Genomic DNA, 21,792 nt, shown 5'->3' with positions numbered 1-21,792 from the left:
CAATTTGCACCGATTTCATTAAATAAAGACTACTACGAACATTTATGACTACATATAATGATCACATGTTGTTCCAAACATCATTATATGACTCTGAGATGTATTCCCTAAAATCTCAAGGCTTTTCGATACTGTGCCCCAAAACCTCCAAAATTTCTCAAATGCAAAAAACGTAGATATAAGCCTTCAATTTCGGAATTTTTTTGACTTTTTTCGCCCGCAAATAAAAATTGCCAAATTTTTTTTTTGTGGTCCCTTATACCCTCCGGGAGTCCAATTGGGTGGGTTGAACAATCCAATTTGCCTTTAAATGACCAATTTACCGGTTTACAACTTGCACTGATTTCGTTAAATCAAGCCTACCACGAACATTTATGACAACATATAATGATCATAAATGACTTCAAACAGTATTATATGATCCCGAGATGTATCCCCTAAATTTTCAAGACTTTTCGACACCGGGCCCCGAAATCTCCTAAATTTCTTAAAAAATGTGGATATTAGTCTTCAATTTTGGAATTTTATGATTTTTTTTTCGCTTGGAAATAAAAATTGCCGAAATATTTACCATGGTCCCTAATATCCTTCGGGAGTCCAATTGGGTTGGTGAAACTATCCAATTTCCCTTTAAACGACCAATTTACCGGATTACAACTTGCACTGATTTCATTAATTCAAGCATACTACAAACATTTATGACAACATTTAATGATCATATATGATATGTTTCCAAACGGCATTATATGACCCCAAGATGTATCCCCTAAAATATCAACACTTTTCCATGTCCCCGAAACCTCCAAAAATTTTCAAAAAACGTGGATATTAGCCTTAATTTTGGAATTTTTTGACTTTTTTTTCGTCCAGAATTAGAAATTGCCGAAATGTTTACCATGGTCCGTAATACATTTCGAGAGTCTAATTGGGTGGGTGCAACCATCCAATTTATCTTTAAACGACCTATTTACCGGTTTATAACTTGCACCGATTTCATTAAATCAAGCTTACCACGAACATTTATGATAACATATAATGATCATATATGATTCCAAACTTCATTATATGACCCCGAGATGTATTCCATAAAATCTCCAGGATTTTCGACACCAGGCCCCGAAACCTCCAAAATTTCTCAAAAAGCGGTGCTTTCAATTTTGGAATTTTTTGACTTTTTTTTGTCCGGAAATAAAAATTGCCAAAATGTTTACCATGATCCTTACTACCCTACGGGAGTCCAATTGGGTGTGTGGAACCGTCCAATTTGCTTTTAAGCGGCCAATATACTTGTTTACAACTTGCACCGATTTACTGGTTTACGACGGCCAATTTAATTAACTTGCACCGAACCCGACTTGAACCGAAATTGACCCTAACCCGTTTTAACCCGTCAAAACCTGAATTTAACCTGACTTGTTACTAAACTTACCTGAATTTAGGCCGACCTGTTCCTAACCCGACTCGAATTTAACCCAACCTGTTACAAAGCCGACCCGAAATCAACCCGATTTTTTATTGACTTGGCCCAAATTCAACCTCATTTGTTATTGACCCAACTCGAATTTTACCAGACCTATTACTTACCTGACCCAAAAATTCAACCCGATCTGTTTCTCACCCGACGCGAAATTAACACGACTTGTTATTGACCTGACCTAAATTCAACCCAAATTGTTCCTGACCCGATTTCAAATCACCTTAAATGCAATTTAGACCACCTTATTATTGTTGATCAAAGCATTTTGTCTAGGGAGACCAAGTCGGTCAAGTCTAGCAAAAGAAAGGAACTTCATCCTCAAATTTAAGAGTTAAATATAGTATATATTTGTTGTATGGTCAAAGGAGATAATTATCTTACTAAATTATAGACTATAGTTCCCTATTTTTTTTTTTTTTTTGAGGATAGACTATAGTTCCCTATTATATTGTCATATATGTTATTGTCAAAGAAAATAATTAGCTTGATAAAAATGATAATTATCTATTTATAGTTAGTTGTACCCGAATATGGCCTGACTTATAAATGACCCGACCTAATTGTAACCTGCAAATTACTGACTTGAACATAACCCGACTTGAATCCGAGATTGACCCGACTTGGAAATGACCCAACCTGATTATAATCCACAAATTATTGACTTGAACCGAACCCGACTTAAACCCGAGAATGACCTGACCTGATTCTAACCCGTAAATTATTGACTTGAACCGAACCCGACTCAATTGATACGTACCCAAAAATCCGTAATCAAATTGTAGGTTAGCATTGATATGACTTTTAGTCTTGCAAACTTATTTGATACAAACTCCGTGATAAAACTTTAAATTAGCATTGACATGACTTACTATTAGTCTTGAAAACTTAGTTGATACGAAAGGATAACACCTTAGAAAATGATCCACGAAACATTGATATGGATTGAGAGTTTGAGATCCAAATCCAAACCAACTACCATTCACCCAACTTGAAGAATATACTACCTCGTTCTTATTATGTGCAATAAAGGAATATTTTACGTCACAAAAAAAATATCCATTTGTTGCACATAGTAAGAAACGGAGGTTGTATATAATTTGAAAACCAACCACATTGCTAGGGGCCTTTATTTGCAACCAGATTTAACCCACTATGAAATGCCCATAAACTCTAAAAAAATTAGTCAAATATGCAAAATACGGAGTACATAATAAACGAATTTAAAAAATCACACTTTTTTTTAATAATAAAAAAAGAATAGTTGATTATTTTTTCTAAATGAAATAAATTGGAAATCTGTAAAATATGGAATACATCACACTTTTCAATTCAACTAAAGTTAAAGTTTAGTAAATTAAATCAGACCATCAAATTGATGACCCGAATTTTAAAATTTAGATCAATTCACACTAGATTTTCCAACTACCATATTACTGTATAATAATCAATAATCATACTGCATTACTCTTCATTCCAAAGTATTATTGCAACAAGTTGAAAGGTTTAATGGTCCATATTACATTATAAAGGAAAAGTAATGTATACAACAGCTGATTTTTTATAAAGGTATTATTGTATCAGCTTCTCCTTGACTCTCGAACAGTACACTTCTGCAAATTCCTGCATAAATCACCCAAAATATTATTACATTTTTGCAAATTAACAAATAGAGTTATATGATTATAGCTATAAACAAGTATCATTGCATAGACTTAGTCATTAATACTTTTTTGTACAATGAAATTAAGGTTGATCCTTGACAGTAAAGGCCTTACCTTGGCTATTCAACGACGATGTATCATTACATAGACTCGGTCTCTCATGTAATCTAAGGTTCGGAAAAAGGCAAGTCTCCAAGATTTTTTGATCACTAGAGTTCCACAAACTCCCCAAAAGCCTATAATAAAACCAAGTACCACACTTATATACAATCCTGGATATATATCATCATTATGATCATTCACATCTTGTTGAGCGACATCATCATTTCCGTTCCATGTATTATTGCTAGGTGGTTCATCTCCAGGGCATATCGCGAGTGGAGCTCCACAAAGCCCGGGGTTTCCCATGTATGCTGAGGCATCAAAGCCTTGCAGTAGAGTGCCTGTTGGAATTCTTCCGGACAAGTGGTTGTATGACAAGTTGAGCATTCCTAGAAAATTTAGATTAGCAAAAGTTGCTGGGATCGCGCCAGAAAGATTGTTGCTGGACAAATCAAGCAATTCTAATGCTGTCAAAAGTCCTATCTTGGGAGTAATACTTCCATTCAACTTGTTGCTTGACAAGTCCAATGAAACAAGACCGATGAGACTAGAAATGCCTTCAGGGATACCGCCTTCAAGCATATTGTTAGACATATGAATGAACTTCACTTGTCCTAGAGAATTCCTGAAGATTTGGTCCTTTCCTTTCCACATGACAAATTCTGAATCAAAGTATGTGACGTACTGATATAATATATCAGGCAGGAGATCTGCTGTGCTAGTCATGGCCGTTAAATTGTATATGCATCTTGGGATCTTTCCTGAGAAGTGGTTATGTGAAAGATCCAAGATTTGTAGATGTGAAAGTTGACAAAGGCTTGAAGGCAGAACCCCTGAAAAGCTATTACTTCGAAGGCTGAGAATACCGAGATTTGTTAGATTGTTCCCAATCCTCTGAGGTAGACTGCCAGTAAATGAGTTGTATGCAACGTCTAGGAGAACCAAAGATGTGCAATTCTGTAAGGACATGGGCAGTTCACCCGAAAAGAAGTTGTTTCGCAAGTGCAATGCTTGGAGCTTCTTCAGGGCACCTATAGATGCTGATAACTTTCCAGTTAAGTTATTGTTTTCTAAGCTCAGGATTGATAGCTTGTCGAAGTACATCCAACAATCAGGAAGCTCACCCGATAACAAGTTATTTGAGAGGTCAAGATTAGAGAGGACCATCTTATTTTTTGGACACAAAAAAGAAGATGCATCAGAAAACTTGTTATTATTCAAGGACAATGAGGAAATATTTCCAAGAAATGAAGGGATTGCACCCTCCAAGGAATTTGAGCTCAAGTCTATCTGAGGGAGTTCGCTAAGGGTGATCGACAAATTACTAGGGAGTACCCCATGAATGTTATTGTGAGACATATTTAGGTACTCTAGTTTGGATGACAATGAGCTCCAAAATGAAGCAGGAACAATGTCTGAAATTCCGGCTATTGATATGTCAATCCATGAGATTTGGGTTTGGGTTTGTAACCATTTTGGGAAATGAGGGCCTAATTTGCAAGAGCTTAAGTATATGGTGTCTAGCTGAAATGGGGGAAGCCAATCAACACTAATGTTAACTAACAATCTAGGATTTTCTGACAAGTACAAATTGCGCAAACTTGATAAGTTTGCAAAATGGCTGTCAAAGATAGTACCTATCAAAGAGTTTGTAGAAAGGCGCAAGGTCTCAAGCATAGAAAGTTTTGCAATCCCTTGGCTAATTGTTCCGTTTAGCTGGTTGCCATCGAGATAAAGTTGCCTCAACAAAGAAAATGTTTCGATAGTGTTAGGAATTGACCCCCAAAAATGGTTGTTTTCCAAGCTAAAAAACCTCAGTGACTTGTGAGAACACACAGATAAGATTTGGATGACATCAGTAAGATCTCCTGTGAGATTGTTGTAGCTTAGCTCCAAGAATTGTAAGCTACATAACTTACCAATGGTTTTTGGAACGCGTCCATGAAAGTTATTCCAAGACAAATCGAGGTGAATGAGATGTTTTAGGCTCGAAATCATTTCAGGAATTTGACCTCCAAGTGAGTTACCAGAGACATCGAGGTATGATAAGGATTGCATATTTTTAAAACAACTTGAAATGGAACCACTCAAGTTATTAGCAGAGAGATCAAGATGTGAAAGGGAATGCATATCTCCAAAGTAATTTGGAATATGGCCTTCAAATGCATTAGAAGAGAGGTCAAGATATGAAAGCGAATGCATTTTTCGAAAACCACTTGGGATGGAACCAGGAAGTGAGTTATCACAGAGGTCAAGATGGACTAGGTGAGTACTGACTCCACTCGAGTTGAACAACCATTGAAATATCGAAGGATCACCAAAGCTATTATAAGCAAGACTAAGGAAACGAAGGGTGGATGATGAATTTTTATATGAAAGTGAAGATGGAATTGTTGAAGGAAGATAACAACTATCCATCTTTAAGACCTCTAAGAAAGGGAGGTTTGTAACTATTTGTAACCAGTCTTTTACTTCACTAAGATCGATGTCACTTAAGTTTACGACACTCAATGAAGTAAGACGGGAGAGCCAACCTAAACTTTTGACAACAAGTTTATTATTACTGAGATCAAGAGATGTTAAGTGGGAAAGATTACCAAATTCATGAGGAATCTTCCCTGTAAAGCCGGAATTTGAGAGATTAAGGTGCTCTAAATTGGCAAGGGAACTGATAAATTTAGGGATAGGTTGGCCTAAGAAGTTGTTGAAGCTAAGATCCAAATATTTCAAATGCTTCAATTTAAGGAGGGAAGTAGTCACTCTACCTTCTAGACAATGATGGTCATTACCAGCTTCGACGCCACCAAGATTGATGGCCATGACATGCCCTGTGAAGTTGTTGCAAATAATGCCGCGCCATTTGCAACAACCTCCATCGTCTTCATGCCCTCCCCATGAAGAAAGTATTCCACAATGGTCCTCTTGAATTCCTCGTTTGAACTGAAGTAAGGCTTCTCTTTCCTCACGGATGCACTCGATGTTGTATTGGGTGGCATGACTCAAAATGGCTAGGAAAAGCCACAAAATTGACACAAAACAAAGGTGATGTTGAGATATTTTGATGGGAAGATGGATGATCATGTTGATTTTAGCTAGTTTCAATCTGCTTGATTATGTGGATGAAACTCAATAAGACTTTCTGTTTGAAGAACAATATATATAATGTTTGATCTGTTTATTTGTAGAACACCAAAATCAATGACAAGAGACTTAGAGTACTATATGATGACTTATAGTTTGACTAAAACAGACTAATATGTTTGGGTCTAAAAATTTGAAAAATTCAAAACCTTAAGCACATCTAGAACAGGTGTATTGGTCTTTATTTGATCGAAGTAGGTAAAATTAGAAATTGAATTATATCTACGACACATTAAATTCGACTCACATATACTTTGATAACGTAACGATTAGCTAGCTATGATCTATACATTCGGTCTCCTATAGCTATAGTATTTATGAAACTAGCTAGTGTGAAAGGAATACCATTGCTTTTGACTTGAATATGTAATTAAGGAAATGTCTGAATCTTGAAAATTAATCAAGATGCTGTTTGTATACCTGTTCCTAGTGCTACATTGTACTTGTGTCACATAAAACAGGGGAATAAAACAGGGGAATGTTCAGATTACCAATTACCAACAACATAAAGTCCTAATACAATTGAAACTAGCTAGGAGTCCTGCTCATTGCTGTTTGACCAAGTTGACAATGAATATTTTAGTAATATCAATCTACATACATAAATTTTTTTACTAAAAATATACCATAAAAGATATGTTTACATTGACATGGGTGTTATTAGTCAAAGTGATATACATATTTAAAAATGACGCATTCATGGGAGAGTATGTTGAAGTCTTAGACTCTTTAGTGAAATTAAAATATGTAGAAAACCTTAATTAACATATGTAGAAAAGTACTTCGTATCTAAGAAAAACTAAATCGGTTGACTGTTGAAGTCTTTGTTAGAATTGCCTGTAAGACTTTAACTCTTGGAACGATAAACGTACTAATAAAGCAACTCGTTACTAATAGAGTAAATACTAAGGAAATATGTGTACAATATATATTCCCTTTCTTTGAAGGAATCTTGTACTCTTTAACTCTTAACTAGGACTTTAATATGAGCCTTTTTATTAGTTAGAGTCCTAATTTGAAGGAATCTTGTACTCTTTAAGTCTTATGTCAACGTAGCATTGAAGATGTAACACAAACGTAAATTTGATACGATATTTTGGAAACAAGAAAATTCAAATTCCTACATCAAAGTAAGATATTTATGTGCTACTGAATATTCAGATCAAAATTTTAAGCTGATATGAGTCTTTTACGAGTTACGTGTTACAACACATAAATGTATCGTATTTAATCTATTTTGATGCACAATATGATTCATATTATGAAAGTTATATGGAGTTTAAGTGCTTTTCGACGACAAGCTAAGCGTGTTAAACGATGGACATACATACCGTTTTAAATTAGTTATTTCTAATTGTTACTTGTTAGTGTTGGGTGGGTGAAACCATCCAATTTGTCTTTAAACGACCAATTTACCGATTTACAACTTACACTGATTTCATTAACTCAAGCCCACCACCAACATTTATGACAACTAATAATGATCATATATTGTTCCAAACGACAATATATGACCCCGAGATGTATCCCCTATAATTTCAAGACTTTTCGTCATCGGGACCCGAAACCTCCAAATTTTCTCAAAAAGTGTGGATATTTACCTTCAATTTTGGAATTTTTTTGACTTTTTCCGTCTGGAAATAAAAATTGACGAAAGGTTTACCACGGTCCCTTATACCCTCTAGGAGTCCAACTGGGTGGGTGGCCTGGAACCATCCAATTTACCTTTAAACGACCAATTTACTGAATTACAACTTGCACCGATTTCATAAATATATTCAAACCTACCATGAACATTTTTGATAACATATAATAATCATATATGGTTCCAAACGGCATTATATGACCCCGAGATAATCCCCTAAAATCTAAAGTCTTTTCAACACCGAGTTCTGAAACCTCAAAAATTTGTCAAAAAGCGTGGATATTCGCCTTTAATTTTGGAATTTTTTGTCTTTTATTCCCCTTAATAAAAATTGCCGAAATGTTTACCATGTTCCCTAATACCCTCCGGTAGTCCAATTGGGTAGGTGGAATCATCCAATTTGTCTTTAAACGACCAATTTATCGGTTTACAACTTGCACCACCGATTACATTTACTAGAGTCTACCACAAACATTTATGACAACATATAATAGTCATTTGTGGTTCCAAACATCATTATATGACACTGAAATGTATCTCTAAAATAATCTTATTTCTTTCTGACACCGGTACCCGAAACCTTCAAAGTTTCTAAAAAAGCATGGATATTAGCCTTCAATTTCGGAATTAAAAATTGCCGAAATGTTTACCATGGTCCCTAATACCCCCCGGGAGTCCAATTGAGTGGGAGGAACCATCCAATATTCCCTTAAACGACCAGTTTACCGGTTTACAACTTGCACCGATTTCATTAACTCAAGCCTACAACGAACATTTATGACAACAAATAATGATCATATATGAGTCCAAACGACATTATAGGACCATGAGATATATTCCCTAGAATTTCTAGACTTTTAGACACCGGCCCTCTGAAAACTCCAAAATTTCTGAAAAAACGTATCATTAGCCTTCAATTTTTGAATTTTTTGACTTTTTTCGCTCGGAAATAAAAATTTCCAAAATGTTTACCATAGTCCCTAATACCCTCCGAGAGTCCAATTGGGTAGTTGGAACAAATCAATTTGCCTTTAAACGACCAATTTACCGATTTATAACTTGCACCAATTTCATTAATTCAAGAATACCACGAACATTTATGACAACATATAATGATTATATTTGGTTCCAAACGACATTATATGACCCCGAGATGTGCCCTCTAAAATCTGAGTCTTTACGTCAATGGGTTTCGAAACCTCCAAAATTTCTCAAAAAGCGTGGATATTAGACTTTAATTTTGGAATTTTTTGGTTTTTTTCGCTCAGAAATAAAAATTGACAAAACATTTACCATGGTCCCTAATACTTTCCGACGGTCCAATTGGGTGAGTGGAACTTTCCAATTTGCCTTTACACGATCAATTTACCGGTATAAAAGTTGCACCGATTTCATTAACTCAAGCCTACCACCAACATTTATGACAACGAATAATGATCATATATTGTTCCAAACGGCATTATATGACCCCGAGATATATCCCCTAGAATTTCAAGACTTTTCGACACCAAGCCCCAAAACCTCCAAAATTTCTCAATAGTGTGGATATTAGACTTTAATTTTGGAATTTTTTTTACTTTTTTCCGCCCGGAAATAAAAATTGCCGAATCGCTTACCATGGTCCCTAATACCCACCAGGAGTCCAATTGGGTGGATGGAACCATCCAATTTGCCTTTAAATGGCCAATTTACCGGTATACAACTTGCATCGATTTTATTAACTCAAGCCTACCACAAACATTTATGACAACATAATGATTATATATGATTCCAAAATAGCATTATATGACCCCGAGATGTATTCCTTAAATTTTCAAGGCTTTTCGACACCGTGTCTCGTAATCTCCAAAATTTCTCAAAAAGCGTGGATATTAGCCTTCAATTTTGGACTATTTTGACTTTTTTTCACCCGAAAGTAAATGTTGCCGAAATGTTTACCATGGTCACTAATACCTTCTGGGAGTCTAATTGGGTGGGTGGAACAATCCAATTTACCTTTAAAAGGCCAATTTACTGATTTACAACTTGCACTGATTTCATTAACTCAAGCCTACCACGAATATTTATGACCACATATAATGATCATATATGGTACCAAACGTCATTATATGACGCCGATATGTATTTCCTGAAATATCAAGGCTTTTCGACATCGTGACCCGAAAGCTCCAAAATTTCTCAAAAAGAGTGGATATAAGCCTTCAATTTTTGAATTTTTTGACTTTTTTTGGCCCTCATAAAAAAATTTCCGAAATTCATACCATGATTCCTAATACCCTCCGGGAGTCTAATTGAGTGGGTTAAAATATCCAATTTGCCTTTAAATGACCAATTTACCGGTTTACAATTTGCACCGATTTCATTAACTCAAGCCTACCACGAACATTTATGACAACAAATAATGATCATATATGGTTCCAAACGACATTATATGACCACGAGATATATTCCCTAGAATTTCTAGACTTTTATACACCGGCCCGTAAAACTCTAAAATTTCTGAAAAAGCGTGGATATTAGCCTTTAATTTTTGAATTTTTTGACTTTTTTTCGTCCGGAAATAAAAATTGCCGAAATTTTTACCATTGTCCCTAATACCCTCCGAGAGTCCAATTTGGTAGGTGGAACAAACCAATTTGCTTTTAAACGACCAATTTACCGATTTACAACTTGCACCGATTTCATTAATTCAAGAATACCACGAACATTTATGACAACATATAATGATTATATATGGTTCTAAACGGCATTATATGATCCCAAGATGTGTCTCTAAAATCTCGAGTTTTTACGTCAACGGGTCTCGAAACCTCCAAAATTTCTCAAAAATCGTGGAAATTAGACTTCAATTTTGGAATTTTTGATTTTTTTTTCTCGGAATTAAAAATTGACGAAACGTTTACCATGGTCCCTAATACTTTCCGACAATCCAATTGGGTGGGTGGAACTATCCAATTTGCCTTTAAACGACCAATTTATCGGTTTACAACTTGCACAGATTTCATTAACTCAAGCCTACCACCAACATTTATGACAACGAATAATGATCATATATTGTTCCAAATGGCACTATATGACCCCGAGATATATCCTCTAGAATTATATGACCACGAGATGTATTCCTCTAGATCATATTAGAAAGTTATCAACAACAAAAGATAAAAAAAATATAGAAAAATTATTAAAACCACCGTACAACGCACGGGTACTAATCTAGTTTGTTATATAAAAAAAATGGTAAATTACTTATTTCACCTAATATGAATTAGAAAAAAATTAATTATCACCACTGTAAACGCACATGTACTTATCTAGTAATTTAATACGGAGTATGTGTCAATGATGTGAAATATAATATATGTGTGGTTTAACGTAATTTGTTATTTTATGAATAATTTTAATGTAATTTTTTAAATTTTGTTGGAACTAATGTATAAAATAAAAAAAAATACGAACCCATTTATAATTTATTGCAGAGAATTCATAATTGTGTTTATGATGCTGAGGATGTTATTGATGGTTAGGCATACGAACTATTAAAGCGGAAGTGTTGGATAAAGAATCGGCAAAAATAAAAGGATATTCTCATTGATCCGCCAACGTATGGCGAGAAAATTCCGACAATGAAGAAGTTTGATGAACAATAAATTGGAATCAAACCCCTTGATGTTGCAGCTAAGACAAGTCAGAGGCAGAGGTCCGACACAATACTGATTAGCCCAAGGAATTTTGTTGGAAATATGAAATTGATCGGAAGAAATCAAGACATTTCTCAAGTGGTCGGTTTTTGTTGCAATTCAAGCAATGACAATGTCAATCTCATTGTTATAGGTATTGTGGGTTTGGGAGGCCTAAACCCCTCTTTATAATATATCTAATTAAGTTTTAGGTTTTTGCTTAATAGTGCATTTTTTTTTTTCTGGTTTTGATGTATTTATGTTAATCATATCTCATAAATAAAGTTGTATTTATGTTAATCATATCTCATAGATAAAGTTGTATTTATGTTAATCAATTTGGATCAGTATATTGTATTTATGTTAATCAATTTGGTAGCTAATGAGGAGGCAGTTAGGGTGGCTGAGGAGAGAGTAATGGCCGGAAGGTGACAGTGAGAGTGGCTGATCTCACTAACGAAAATAATAACTGAAAATGTTATGTAGTAGCGAAATTTGGATTATGGGATTTTACGTGGTATCAAAATAAAATAAAATTTTAAATGGGTAGCACAAGTGAAATATAGGTGTTTGAATGGTAGCAAAAGTGAAATTTTTTTGTAAATTATTATTAATAGAACAATATTTTAGTGTATTTAGTCATTAACTTAAATTAAAAGTGTAAATACATGAGTAAGAGATACATGCAATGACAGATACGATGATCATGATGGAAATAAATTTTTTTGAAAATTTTAAGATAATAATTAGCCAAATTTTATAATTCGTAACTTTTTAAAAAAAGTTGAATTTCAAACCTCTACTAGCTAGTTATACGAGCTAAAAGTTTAAAAAGAAAGGCATATTTTTCAAGATTTTACTCTCTTTGTCCCTTATTATTAGTCCCTTATAGCTTAATTTAAGTCCCAAAATGACATTCTCATTTGTCTTTTCCAACTACTATTATTATTATTATTATTACTTTTTTAAGGAAATCCAACTACTATTATTATTACTCCCTTCATCCTTTATTGATAGTCTTTTATGGCTAATTTTAAATGTCAAAATGATAGTCTCATTTGCTTTTTTCAAGTACAACTAATATTAATCTTTTACTAAAATTCTCTCAAATTTGCAACAATAATTGTGCAAATTTAACTTAGCTTTCTCATGTAAAATTTGCCTTTTCAAATCATGTACTTTTATTCCTTTCTCTCTTTACTTTTTTTTGCATATCCAATATAAATTTACCTTTTTAATGAACTTTTACTACTACTTAGTTATGTTTATTTATTTTTGTGAAAATTGCCCATAAGGGACTATCAATAAAGGATATGGGAGTAATTTTTTACCAAAATTTCCTTCAATTTGCAATAACATTTGTGCAAATTTAGCTTTTCTATGTAAATTTTTTATTCTATTTCCAAATACTTGTATTACTTAATCTCTCTACTTTTTTGCTTAACCCGTATAAATTTACCTTTTCAATGTACATTTACTACTTCTTATTTGATTTTCTTAATTCCCGTGAAATTTCACCATAAGAGGCTATCAATAAGGGACGGAGAAAGTATTGCCTCCGTTACATATTATTTGCAACGACTAGACATTTTTCCTCTCTACTTTATGTCAAAGCATTGCAAATAATATGTAACGGAGGTAGTATATACTTTTAGAAACGTGGAGCGTCACTTTTAAACTTTTGATCTTAAGTTTGGAAGGTTTAAAAGTGTTATTTCAATTCTTTTTGTTTTTATGGGATTTTTAAGTAAGGTAATATTTCTTATAATTCACTTGTACAAGGTTTTCGGGTTATGGTTAGATTTTATTATTATTTTCTATTTTTTTTACGGGATAGATTAATTATTTAACTTAGGAGAAAGCTTCGTAAAAAGTTAGTTTTAGTAAACAGTATTCGTTCCATGCCAAAAAATAAAATCACATGAAACTCTCCACATCCAACCCCACTCCACTAGTCCACTTGGCCTCTTTAAAAATCTCAAATGCAAGCCAATTAATAAGCTAATCTTAAGACACCCTCATTTTCACAATCATTTACACAACTCATTCCTCCAATTCCATGGAGCATCATAATAACCTCACTCCATCCTCTCCCCCATCACCACCACCCTCGCCACCACCGCCGCCACGAAAAACCTACAAACTAACAGCCACATCCATCTCCTACTCTAAAACCACCACAAACAACTCCACTACTTCTTCTTACACACCAACCTTCCTCTTCAAAGATTGCACCTCCACTCTACCTACCTACATTCTCCAAGACATCTCATTAACCGCCTTCCCTTCCCAAATACTCGCAATAGTCGGCCCAAGTGGTGCAGGCAAATCCACCCTCCTCGACATCCTAGCAGCTCGAACCTCCCCCACCTCCGGCACCCTCTTCCTCAACTCCCACCCCATCTCCCCTTCCTCCTACCGTAAACTCTCCGCCTACGTACCTCAACACGACGCATGTCTCTCCCTTTTAACCGTCTCTGAAACCTTCGCCTTCACCGCCCGCCTCCTCCACCCTACCTCCACCTCAAAAGAAATTTCCGACGTAGTTTCAACTCTCCTAGGAGAGCTTCGTCTACGACATTTATCAAACACTTGGTGTACAAAAAATCTTTCCGGAGGCGAACAACGAAGGGTCTCGATAGGCCTTAGTTTACTACATGATCCCGGTATCCTCCTCCTCGACGAACCCACTTCAGGCCTCGACAGTGGATCAGCCTTCAATGTCATGCAAACCCTTAAATCGATCTCGATATCGAGACATCGAACCGTCGTTGTATCGATCCATCAACCTAGCTTTAAGATCCTCTCTACTATTGATCAAATTCTTTTATTATCTAAAGGAAGAGTTCTTCATCATGGAAGTTTATCTTCCTTACAAAATCACCTTAATTTTCATGGTTTTAATGTTCCTCCTCAACTCAATGCCCTAGAATATGCCATGGAAATATTAAACCAACTACCCGTTCCTCCATCTCCTACTCATAACACAAATGATAATCGTCGCGATACGATTGAGATTAAAGAGAAGATTAAGTATAAGAGTTCAAGGGTTCATGAGATTATCACACTTTCTAGAAGATTTTGGAAGATTATATATAGGACAAAACAACTTCTTTTGACAAATACATTAGAAGCACTTATTGTTGGTCTTGTTTTAGGGACAATTTACATTAATATTGGGTATAACAAAGAAGGGATTCAAAAAAGATTAGGTCTTTTTGCATTTACACTCACATTTTTACTATCTTCAACAACAGAAACCCTACCAATTTTTATTAATGAAAGGCCAATCTTATTAAGGGAAACTTCTAGTGGGGTTTATAGAGTGTCATCTTATCTTATAGCAAATACCCTTGTTTTTCTTCCTTATTTGCTAGTCATTTCTATAATCTACGCGTTTTCGGTGTACTTCCTAGTAGGCCTATGTGCTACATGGTTGTCGTTCGGGTACTTTGTGCTAGTGATTTGGGTAATTGTACTTATGGCTAACTCGTTCGTACTCTTCCTTAGCTCGGTTGCACCAACGTACATAGCCGGGACGTCGTTGGTGACCGTGATCCTGGCCGGGTTTTTTCTCTTCTCAGGGTACTTCATTGGTAAGGAGAGTATGCCTAAGTATTGGGTTTACATGCAATACTTGTCAATGTACAAGTATGCCCTTGATGCATTGCTTATAAATGAGTATTCATGTCTTGTTACAAAGTGTTTGGTGTGGTATGAAGAGAGTAAGAGTTGTATGGTAACAGGACATGATGTGTTGGTAAAAAGAGGGTTACATGAAGGGCAAAGATGGAATAATGTTTATGTTTTAGTTGGGTTCTTTGTGCTCTATAGAGTGCTTTGTTTGTTGGTTTTAATTAGGAGGGTATCAAGGTCCAAAAAGTAATGAATTTAATTTAATGATCAATTGTAAAAATAATGTTTGTTCTAAGTTGTACAAACAATGCAATGTTACAATTATTGTAATTTGTTGAATATATAAGTTCAGTTATCTTATTTCTCTTTCAATAGTAGTACATACATTATTGATTAGATTCGTTACATATATACATCCATGAGCATAAAATAAGACGTGGGACATTCATTGTTATATTCTGTTGTTTAATTTCACTTTCCCTCAGTGAATGTATGTATCGTATTTGAGATATGATTCCTCCAAAATGATCTTTTATGATTGTCCTTAACTTCTTATCTAGCCAATGGTAAAATTATAGGTGTATATAAGAAATAATGGGGCTTTAGCAATAAGAATCCTAGGGAAAATGACGCCTTTAATTTAGAGACTGAATGCGTATTATAACTTTCTAAAATATTAATTCACAATATAATACTACAATAATATGCATGCATCATTTAAATTGAACTTGTGATATTAAGCACATATAAAACATTATATCAACTAATAATGATCATTTTATGATTTAACAAATTATTTGTAATGAGATTCACTAGGACCTGTAAAATTTCTATTTAATAACAATATTTTGACAAGCTACTCCATATAAATACGGAGAATTAAAGTTATTATAAACATTAATTAATTAAATTTCTAATGAGATTGCGATGAGTTTTTTATGTTTTGGTTCTTTTCCACAAAGCTTGTTGGGTTCGACGGACATTGATCTTATATAATATTTACTGTCGGTTTCATAAAAATAAAATACGGAGAATTAAAAGTTGTTCAAAAAATTATTACTTGTATGAGTGGTATGGAACATATTTTTTTGTAAGCCTCGTATCGAACATACTTTTCAACGAAAAAAATAGAAATAAAGATTTCAATTATTGGATGGGTCGCATAATCACATGCCATGGAGAGAATCTTGGTTCGTTGTTATGAAAGCAAGAAATTGGAAATTCAGCAAAATATATGAAATAGGAAATTAAAAAGATGTCACGGGTCCTTATCAAATATATCCAAAATAAAAACAGTATAAACCTCCAAAATTGCTTGTCAATTTTTATTCGTCATTTAATTTAAACGTCTTGTCTCTATCAAAAAAACAAAATAAAAAAGTCTTAAAAAAAATACTCGTTATAATAATGGAGTTCCCCATTACTTTTGTTTAGCTAACTAAGCGCACCCTGTTTGGTTGCACATGAATTTATAGGGAAAAAAAACTCACGGGATGTAAATCTAAATCACCAACTACCACACGTGAACTTAGATCGTTACATAAAAATTAAAACGAGTAAACTTTGCCTTAAATTACAGAATGTTGTGTTTGTAATGTTTACGGAATATAACAGTAGATTACTTACTTGTATGGTATAGAAAAAGAGTGATTCTAATTGTTAGATGTTATATTTCGTATGTTCGAAATGATGAACTTCTTCTAGTGCATGTGTGCAACGGTTGCACTTAGGCGATCATAAGGTTTAATCATCTACGCTTGTATAATGGTTGTTTGGGAGTATTGAGAAGCTTGGAAGAGGCCATTTATTTTTGTAGAACCACAGGCCCGGTTCTTAGTTATATACGTAGTTTAAAACAAAAGAGAAAATTAAATAGTTATCTTAGGCGTTTATTCTGATTCATTGTTTTTTACTCCATACAAGTTTATGTGCCGTGATTTAAATTTAGATAATGGATGGAATTTATAATATATAGTGAGTATTGTCTTTGCTTGTTAGTTTATGTATAGACAATAACAATAAAATAAACCAACAAAATGAGTTACATTGAGTGATGCATGTAAAGAGTCACAAATGGAATAAATTTTTTTTTTTTATAGCACACAAATGGAATAATCTAATATATATAAATAAAGTAGGCATTTTTGGAGAGCATTGGATGTGCCACATAAGAAAAGGTATATTTTCGACCAATTAAAAATTAGTTTTCTATTTTATTTTAGAATTAAAAAAATCACTCGCCACCTAAACAAAAGTGACGAATGAAATTTTAAATTTTTGCAAATGTATATGAAAATTCGTGCATCGCACGCCACATAAGCAAAAATAATATTTCGACCAATGAAAAATTAGATTTATATAATAATTTAGAATTTAAATTTTCAGTCGCCATTTAAGAAAAAATTAACAAATAGAAATTAAAAAATATATTTTGATTTAATGATTTTAGCTAACTATCTGATGAATGAGATAATAATTATTTCAATTTATAAATTCAAGTTCTATATACGTAAAATTTGAATAAGAATAAAACTTATAATGCAAGAAAAAAATTAAGAGATCACCAAAAAAATATTTATATACAAAATGTATATAAAAATTCGTATTTAAGAAAAAATTAACAAATGAAATTTGAGAATTGAAAACAAAAAATAGTAATTTAAGATTTAAATTATAAAAAAAAACAAAAATTATATTTTATATTATCTTTTACATTAGGATTTATATTATTTTAACAAAAAATTAGAAATTAAAAAATATATTTTGATTTAATGATTTTATCTAACTATCCGATGAATGAGATAATATTTATTTCAATTTATAAATTCAAGTTTTATATATGTAAAATTTGAATAAGAATAATTTAAAACTTAACAAAATATTTTACCTTAAAAAAATACTCCGTATACAAAATGAAATATTTAAAAACCGTGCATCGCACGGGCTTACTAGCATAGATTACAAAATTGAGGAATAATCCCTTTTTTCTGTAAAAAAAAACACACCTTTGAAGATCTAGGGCTTAAATGGGCCTAAAAGAAGAAGAAAAAAGGTAAGACAGCTAAAGTCAAACTCTTAACAAATGCGTTGAAGCTGGGCATTTTATTCGATTTTTAGCTCTTAGACAAAAAAATATACAAAATGATATATTTAAAAACCGTGCATCGCACGGGCTTACATCTAGTATATATATATAAAGGGGAGTTTTTTTCCCGAGTTTTTAGAGAGTCACGTAGGATCTAATTTTCTCAGCGCGCCATGTAGGATTATGAATCTTAGTAGTAGCCAATTAAATAAGAGATTATTAATTTCTTTTAAAATTAAATAATTTAAATGCCATGTAAGCAAAATTGGCGAATGAGATTTTTAAGTTTAAATTAATTAAATATTATATATTATCTTTTAATATTAGGAATTTTATCTAAATATATAACAAATTTTAGGCTCATAAATACAAAAAAAAAACATTATTTAAAAAAATCAAACAAATTATTAATTTCTTTTACAATTAAAGAATTCAAATGCCACGTAAGCAAAATTGGAAAATGAGATTTTAAAATTTAAATTAATTAAATACAAAATATTATCTTTTAAGATTAGGAATTTTATCTAATATTTTAAAACTAATATAATAACAATTTTAATCACATAAATATGAAAAATATTTTTTGATAAAAAAATACTAACTAACCGTGCATCGCACGGGCTTAATCTTACTTTTAAAAACAATATGTAAGGAAAAATGCCTATTTTATTTGTGTATATATTAGTGAAAAAAAAAATACTTATAAGCAAAAGTGACGAATAGGATTTAAGAATTTTGACACATAGGTATTGAATAATTAAAATTTAAATTACTTTTAAAAACCAATAATTATCTTTTCTAAAAATTAAAAAAAAAAAAAAAAAAATTAAGTAATAATTATCTTTTTTTACATGCAAATTTTGTAATATCTTTTTACACATATGGATGCAAATTTTTGATGGAAAATTCTACGTATCTTTAATCCCTCCCTAACAAATATTATAAAAGTTCGATTTTAATAATGTACTCATCAACACGAATAAAACTAAATCTTATATGACTGATTTCCCATAATTTTTAATAGTTAACCGATTATAAATGAGACTAACATTTTAAACAGAACGAGTATATTAAATAAATGCATAGGCAAAAGACTTATTTTGATCAATAAAAAACGAGATTTGTCATTTCTTTTTTTGAATTAAAAAATTATATTGTCACATAAGCAAATTAGTGAATAAGGTTTGAAATTTTAAATTCAAGCGTCATGTAAAATAAATAAAACAACAAAAGATAACTTTAGTGTTAAAATTAAAATTATCTTATGATATTAGGAATTTTATCCATATATCTAATGAATGATCTTCATAAATATACAAAATTTTTAATTAAATAGAATGATATACAAAATTTTATCCATATATCTAATGAATGCATCGCACGGGCTTACATCTAGTAATCCTTATTCCATTAACAATATCAATCAAGAGAAAAAAGCATGTCAAAATAAATTAATTAATTAAAAGTAAGTAAGCTTCTCCATATTAACACTGTAACTAAGCAGTAAAACCTATTGTGTACAGTGTGCTATTTTTGTTTTTGGTTCAAGAAACTCTACTGTGTGTATAATACACACTTGCATTTATATATATATAGAATTTTAGAATAACTTTTTTTATCCTACAAATTGAATTCTATAAAACTCTATCCTACGTGGCGCGACACTTGGCAAAAAGTTGGAACGCCAAATGTCGTTGTCTCGTCGTCTTATATATATATATAAAATTAAAAGAACGAAGTTATTTATAAATAACGATTAGGTTTTTGTAACATCATTGGGGATGTAGCTCAAATGGTAGAGCGCTCGCTTTGCATGCGAGAGGCACGGGGTTCGATCCCCCGCATCTCCATTTTTTTTGGTTGATTTCAATATGATAATCTGATGATATTCAGCATATAGTTCACTACTTACAGGAAATTAATTAAATAGTTGTACTGTAATCTTATAGAATAGTAAAGTTTTTTTTTTTTTTTTTTTTTTTTTGAATAGTTGTAGAATAGTAAAGTTGACATGGATCATAGTTGATAAATTAATGATTGAATTAGGTAATCTTTCCCAAAAAAAATAAAAATTTCCCTAAGAGAATTGCTATTGATGATGTTTCTCATTAAGTTTTTCAGACATCTAACATAAGTTGCATCATTTAGCAGCGAACATTAGGAACACTAAAAATACAACATAAGAAACAATAGAAAGAGAAGCTATGGAAGATCGAGTTGGCTGCAACAATAAGTTGAGAGAAAGGGAAAACATGTCAATACATAATAAAATGTTTATACGTAAAAGTAACATTAATTATTATTGTTATCATGAAAAGAGAAACAAGACTTTCAACATGGACCGAAAACAAACCTAAATGAGTAAATGGGTTGTCCACTTGAACAAATTCATGCCCTCTTGAGTTACAAAAGCCGTTCTTTTGTGCTCAAACACATCAATATTTTCATAGCAATTGTGGACTAATATGAAGTAATAGTTACAAAACTTGTCTCTGGTAGGAGACATATCAATAACAAAACCAATGCTGCTAGGTGCTAGCCTTCTACCACCATAAAGTGTTGAGTTTTGACAAAAAAAAATCTATTATAGCTGTAATTGGTTATTGATTTTTGAAATTTTAAATTGATGAATTGAGTGCTTAAAATTATGATTAGTCGTTGTTTACATACTGTTTTGAATCTAATCAGTAATTAGGTAAGGATTTACTCTCGAGGGATAATAATTACGGAGTATTCCGGTGTAGATTTAGGTTTATACCCATTTGGACAAAATTTATTTATTTTTTTTAAAAGGGCCAATTTGGAAAAATATAAATATTAAATATGTTTTTGTTTTTAAGGATTAAAAATGAAGGACTCCACTGAACCGGCACCTCTCACGGGTCATCACTTAAAAGTAGAGGGGGGAGGTAGGAGAATCCCCTACTTGACTACTTCCAAACCTTTTTAGTTAGTGGGGCTTGAACTTGGTCACAAGGTGAGTTTCCCACCAATTCTAGTTATTCCACCAAGCATGCTTGGTATATAAATGCTAAATATGTACAGCCCCGTTCCTAGAAATTTATGGGCCCTAGGCATAATGTAAGAAAAGGACCCCTTACGTAAACAAATTTTGCGTAAGTCTCCATACACAATACTGGAGTAATAACTTTGCGTAATATTTCGGTAATTGAATAAATATGAAACGGTGTAATTGAAAAGATTAATATTTTGAAACAGATACTCATAAAATTGGTAGATTAGAAGAAGAAGAAGAAGAGGTTATATTGCATAATTATCTCCACCTAATTGACATCTAAGTAATTTAATATTAATTGCTAACTAAATGCATTTATTATCTTTTTTAAAAGTAGCTTATTTTTTAACAA

The 21,792-nt window shown here is 32.6% G+C and overlaps 1 protein-coding gene, 1 non-coding gene and 1 pseudogene across 2 annotated transcripts; 2 read left to right on the top strand and 1 right to left on the bottom strand.

Annotated features, from left to right (window-relative positions):
- Positions 1–2,964: 2,964 nt before the first annotated feature.
- On the bottom strand, positions 2,965–6,434 carry LOC145630100 (receptor-like protein EIX2). The gene is made up of 2 exons (XM_081682341.1): positions 3,253–6,434; positions 2,965–3,097 (listed from the first exon to the last, which is right to left on the bottom strand). Exon 1 carries the CDS (start codon positions 6,319–6,321, stop codon positions 3,262–3,264), a length of 3,060 nt encoding a protein of 1,019 aa, XP_081538467.1. The 5' UTR covers positions 6,322–6,434; the 3' UTR covers positions 2,965–3,097; positions 3,253–3,261.
- Positions 6,435–13,720: 7,286 nt separating this feature from the next.
- On the top strand, positions 13,721–15,729 carry LOC145630099 (ABC transporter G family member 8 pseudogene; annotated as a pseudogene).
- Positions 15,730–20,201: 4,472 nt separating this feature from the next.
- TRNAA-UGC (transfer RNA alanine (anticodon UGC)) lies at positions 20,202–20,274 on the top strand. Its single transcript has one exon. It is a non-coding gene; the product is annotated as a tRNA-Ala (tRNA).
- The last annotated feature ends 1,518 nt before the right edge of the window (positions 20,275–21,792 follow it).

This window comes from Chenopodium album, chromosome 5 (assembly GCF_948465745.1).
Source record: "Chenopodium album chromosome 5, dcCheAlbu1.1, whole genome shotgun sequence".
Taxonomy (NCBI): domain Eukaryota; kingdom Viridiplantae; phylum Streptophyta; class Magnoliopsida; order Caryophyllales; family Amaranthaceae; genus Chenopodium; species Chenopodium album.
Note: the sequence above shows the minus strand (reverse complement) of the source record. Positions and strands in the feature narration are given on the sequence as shown.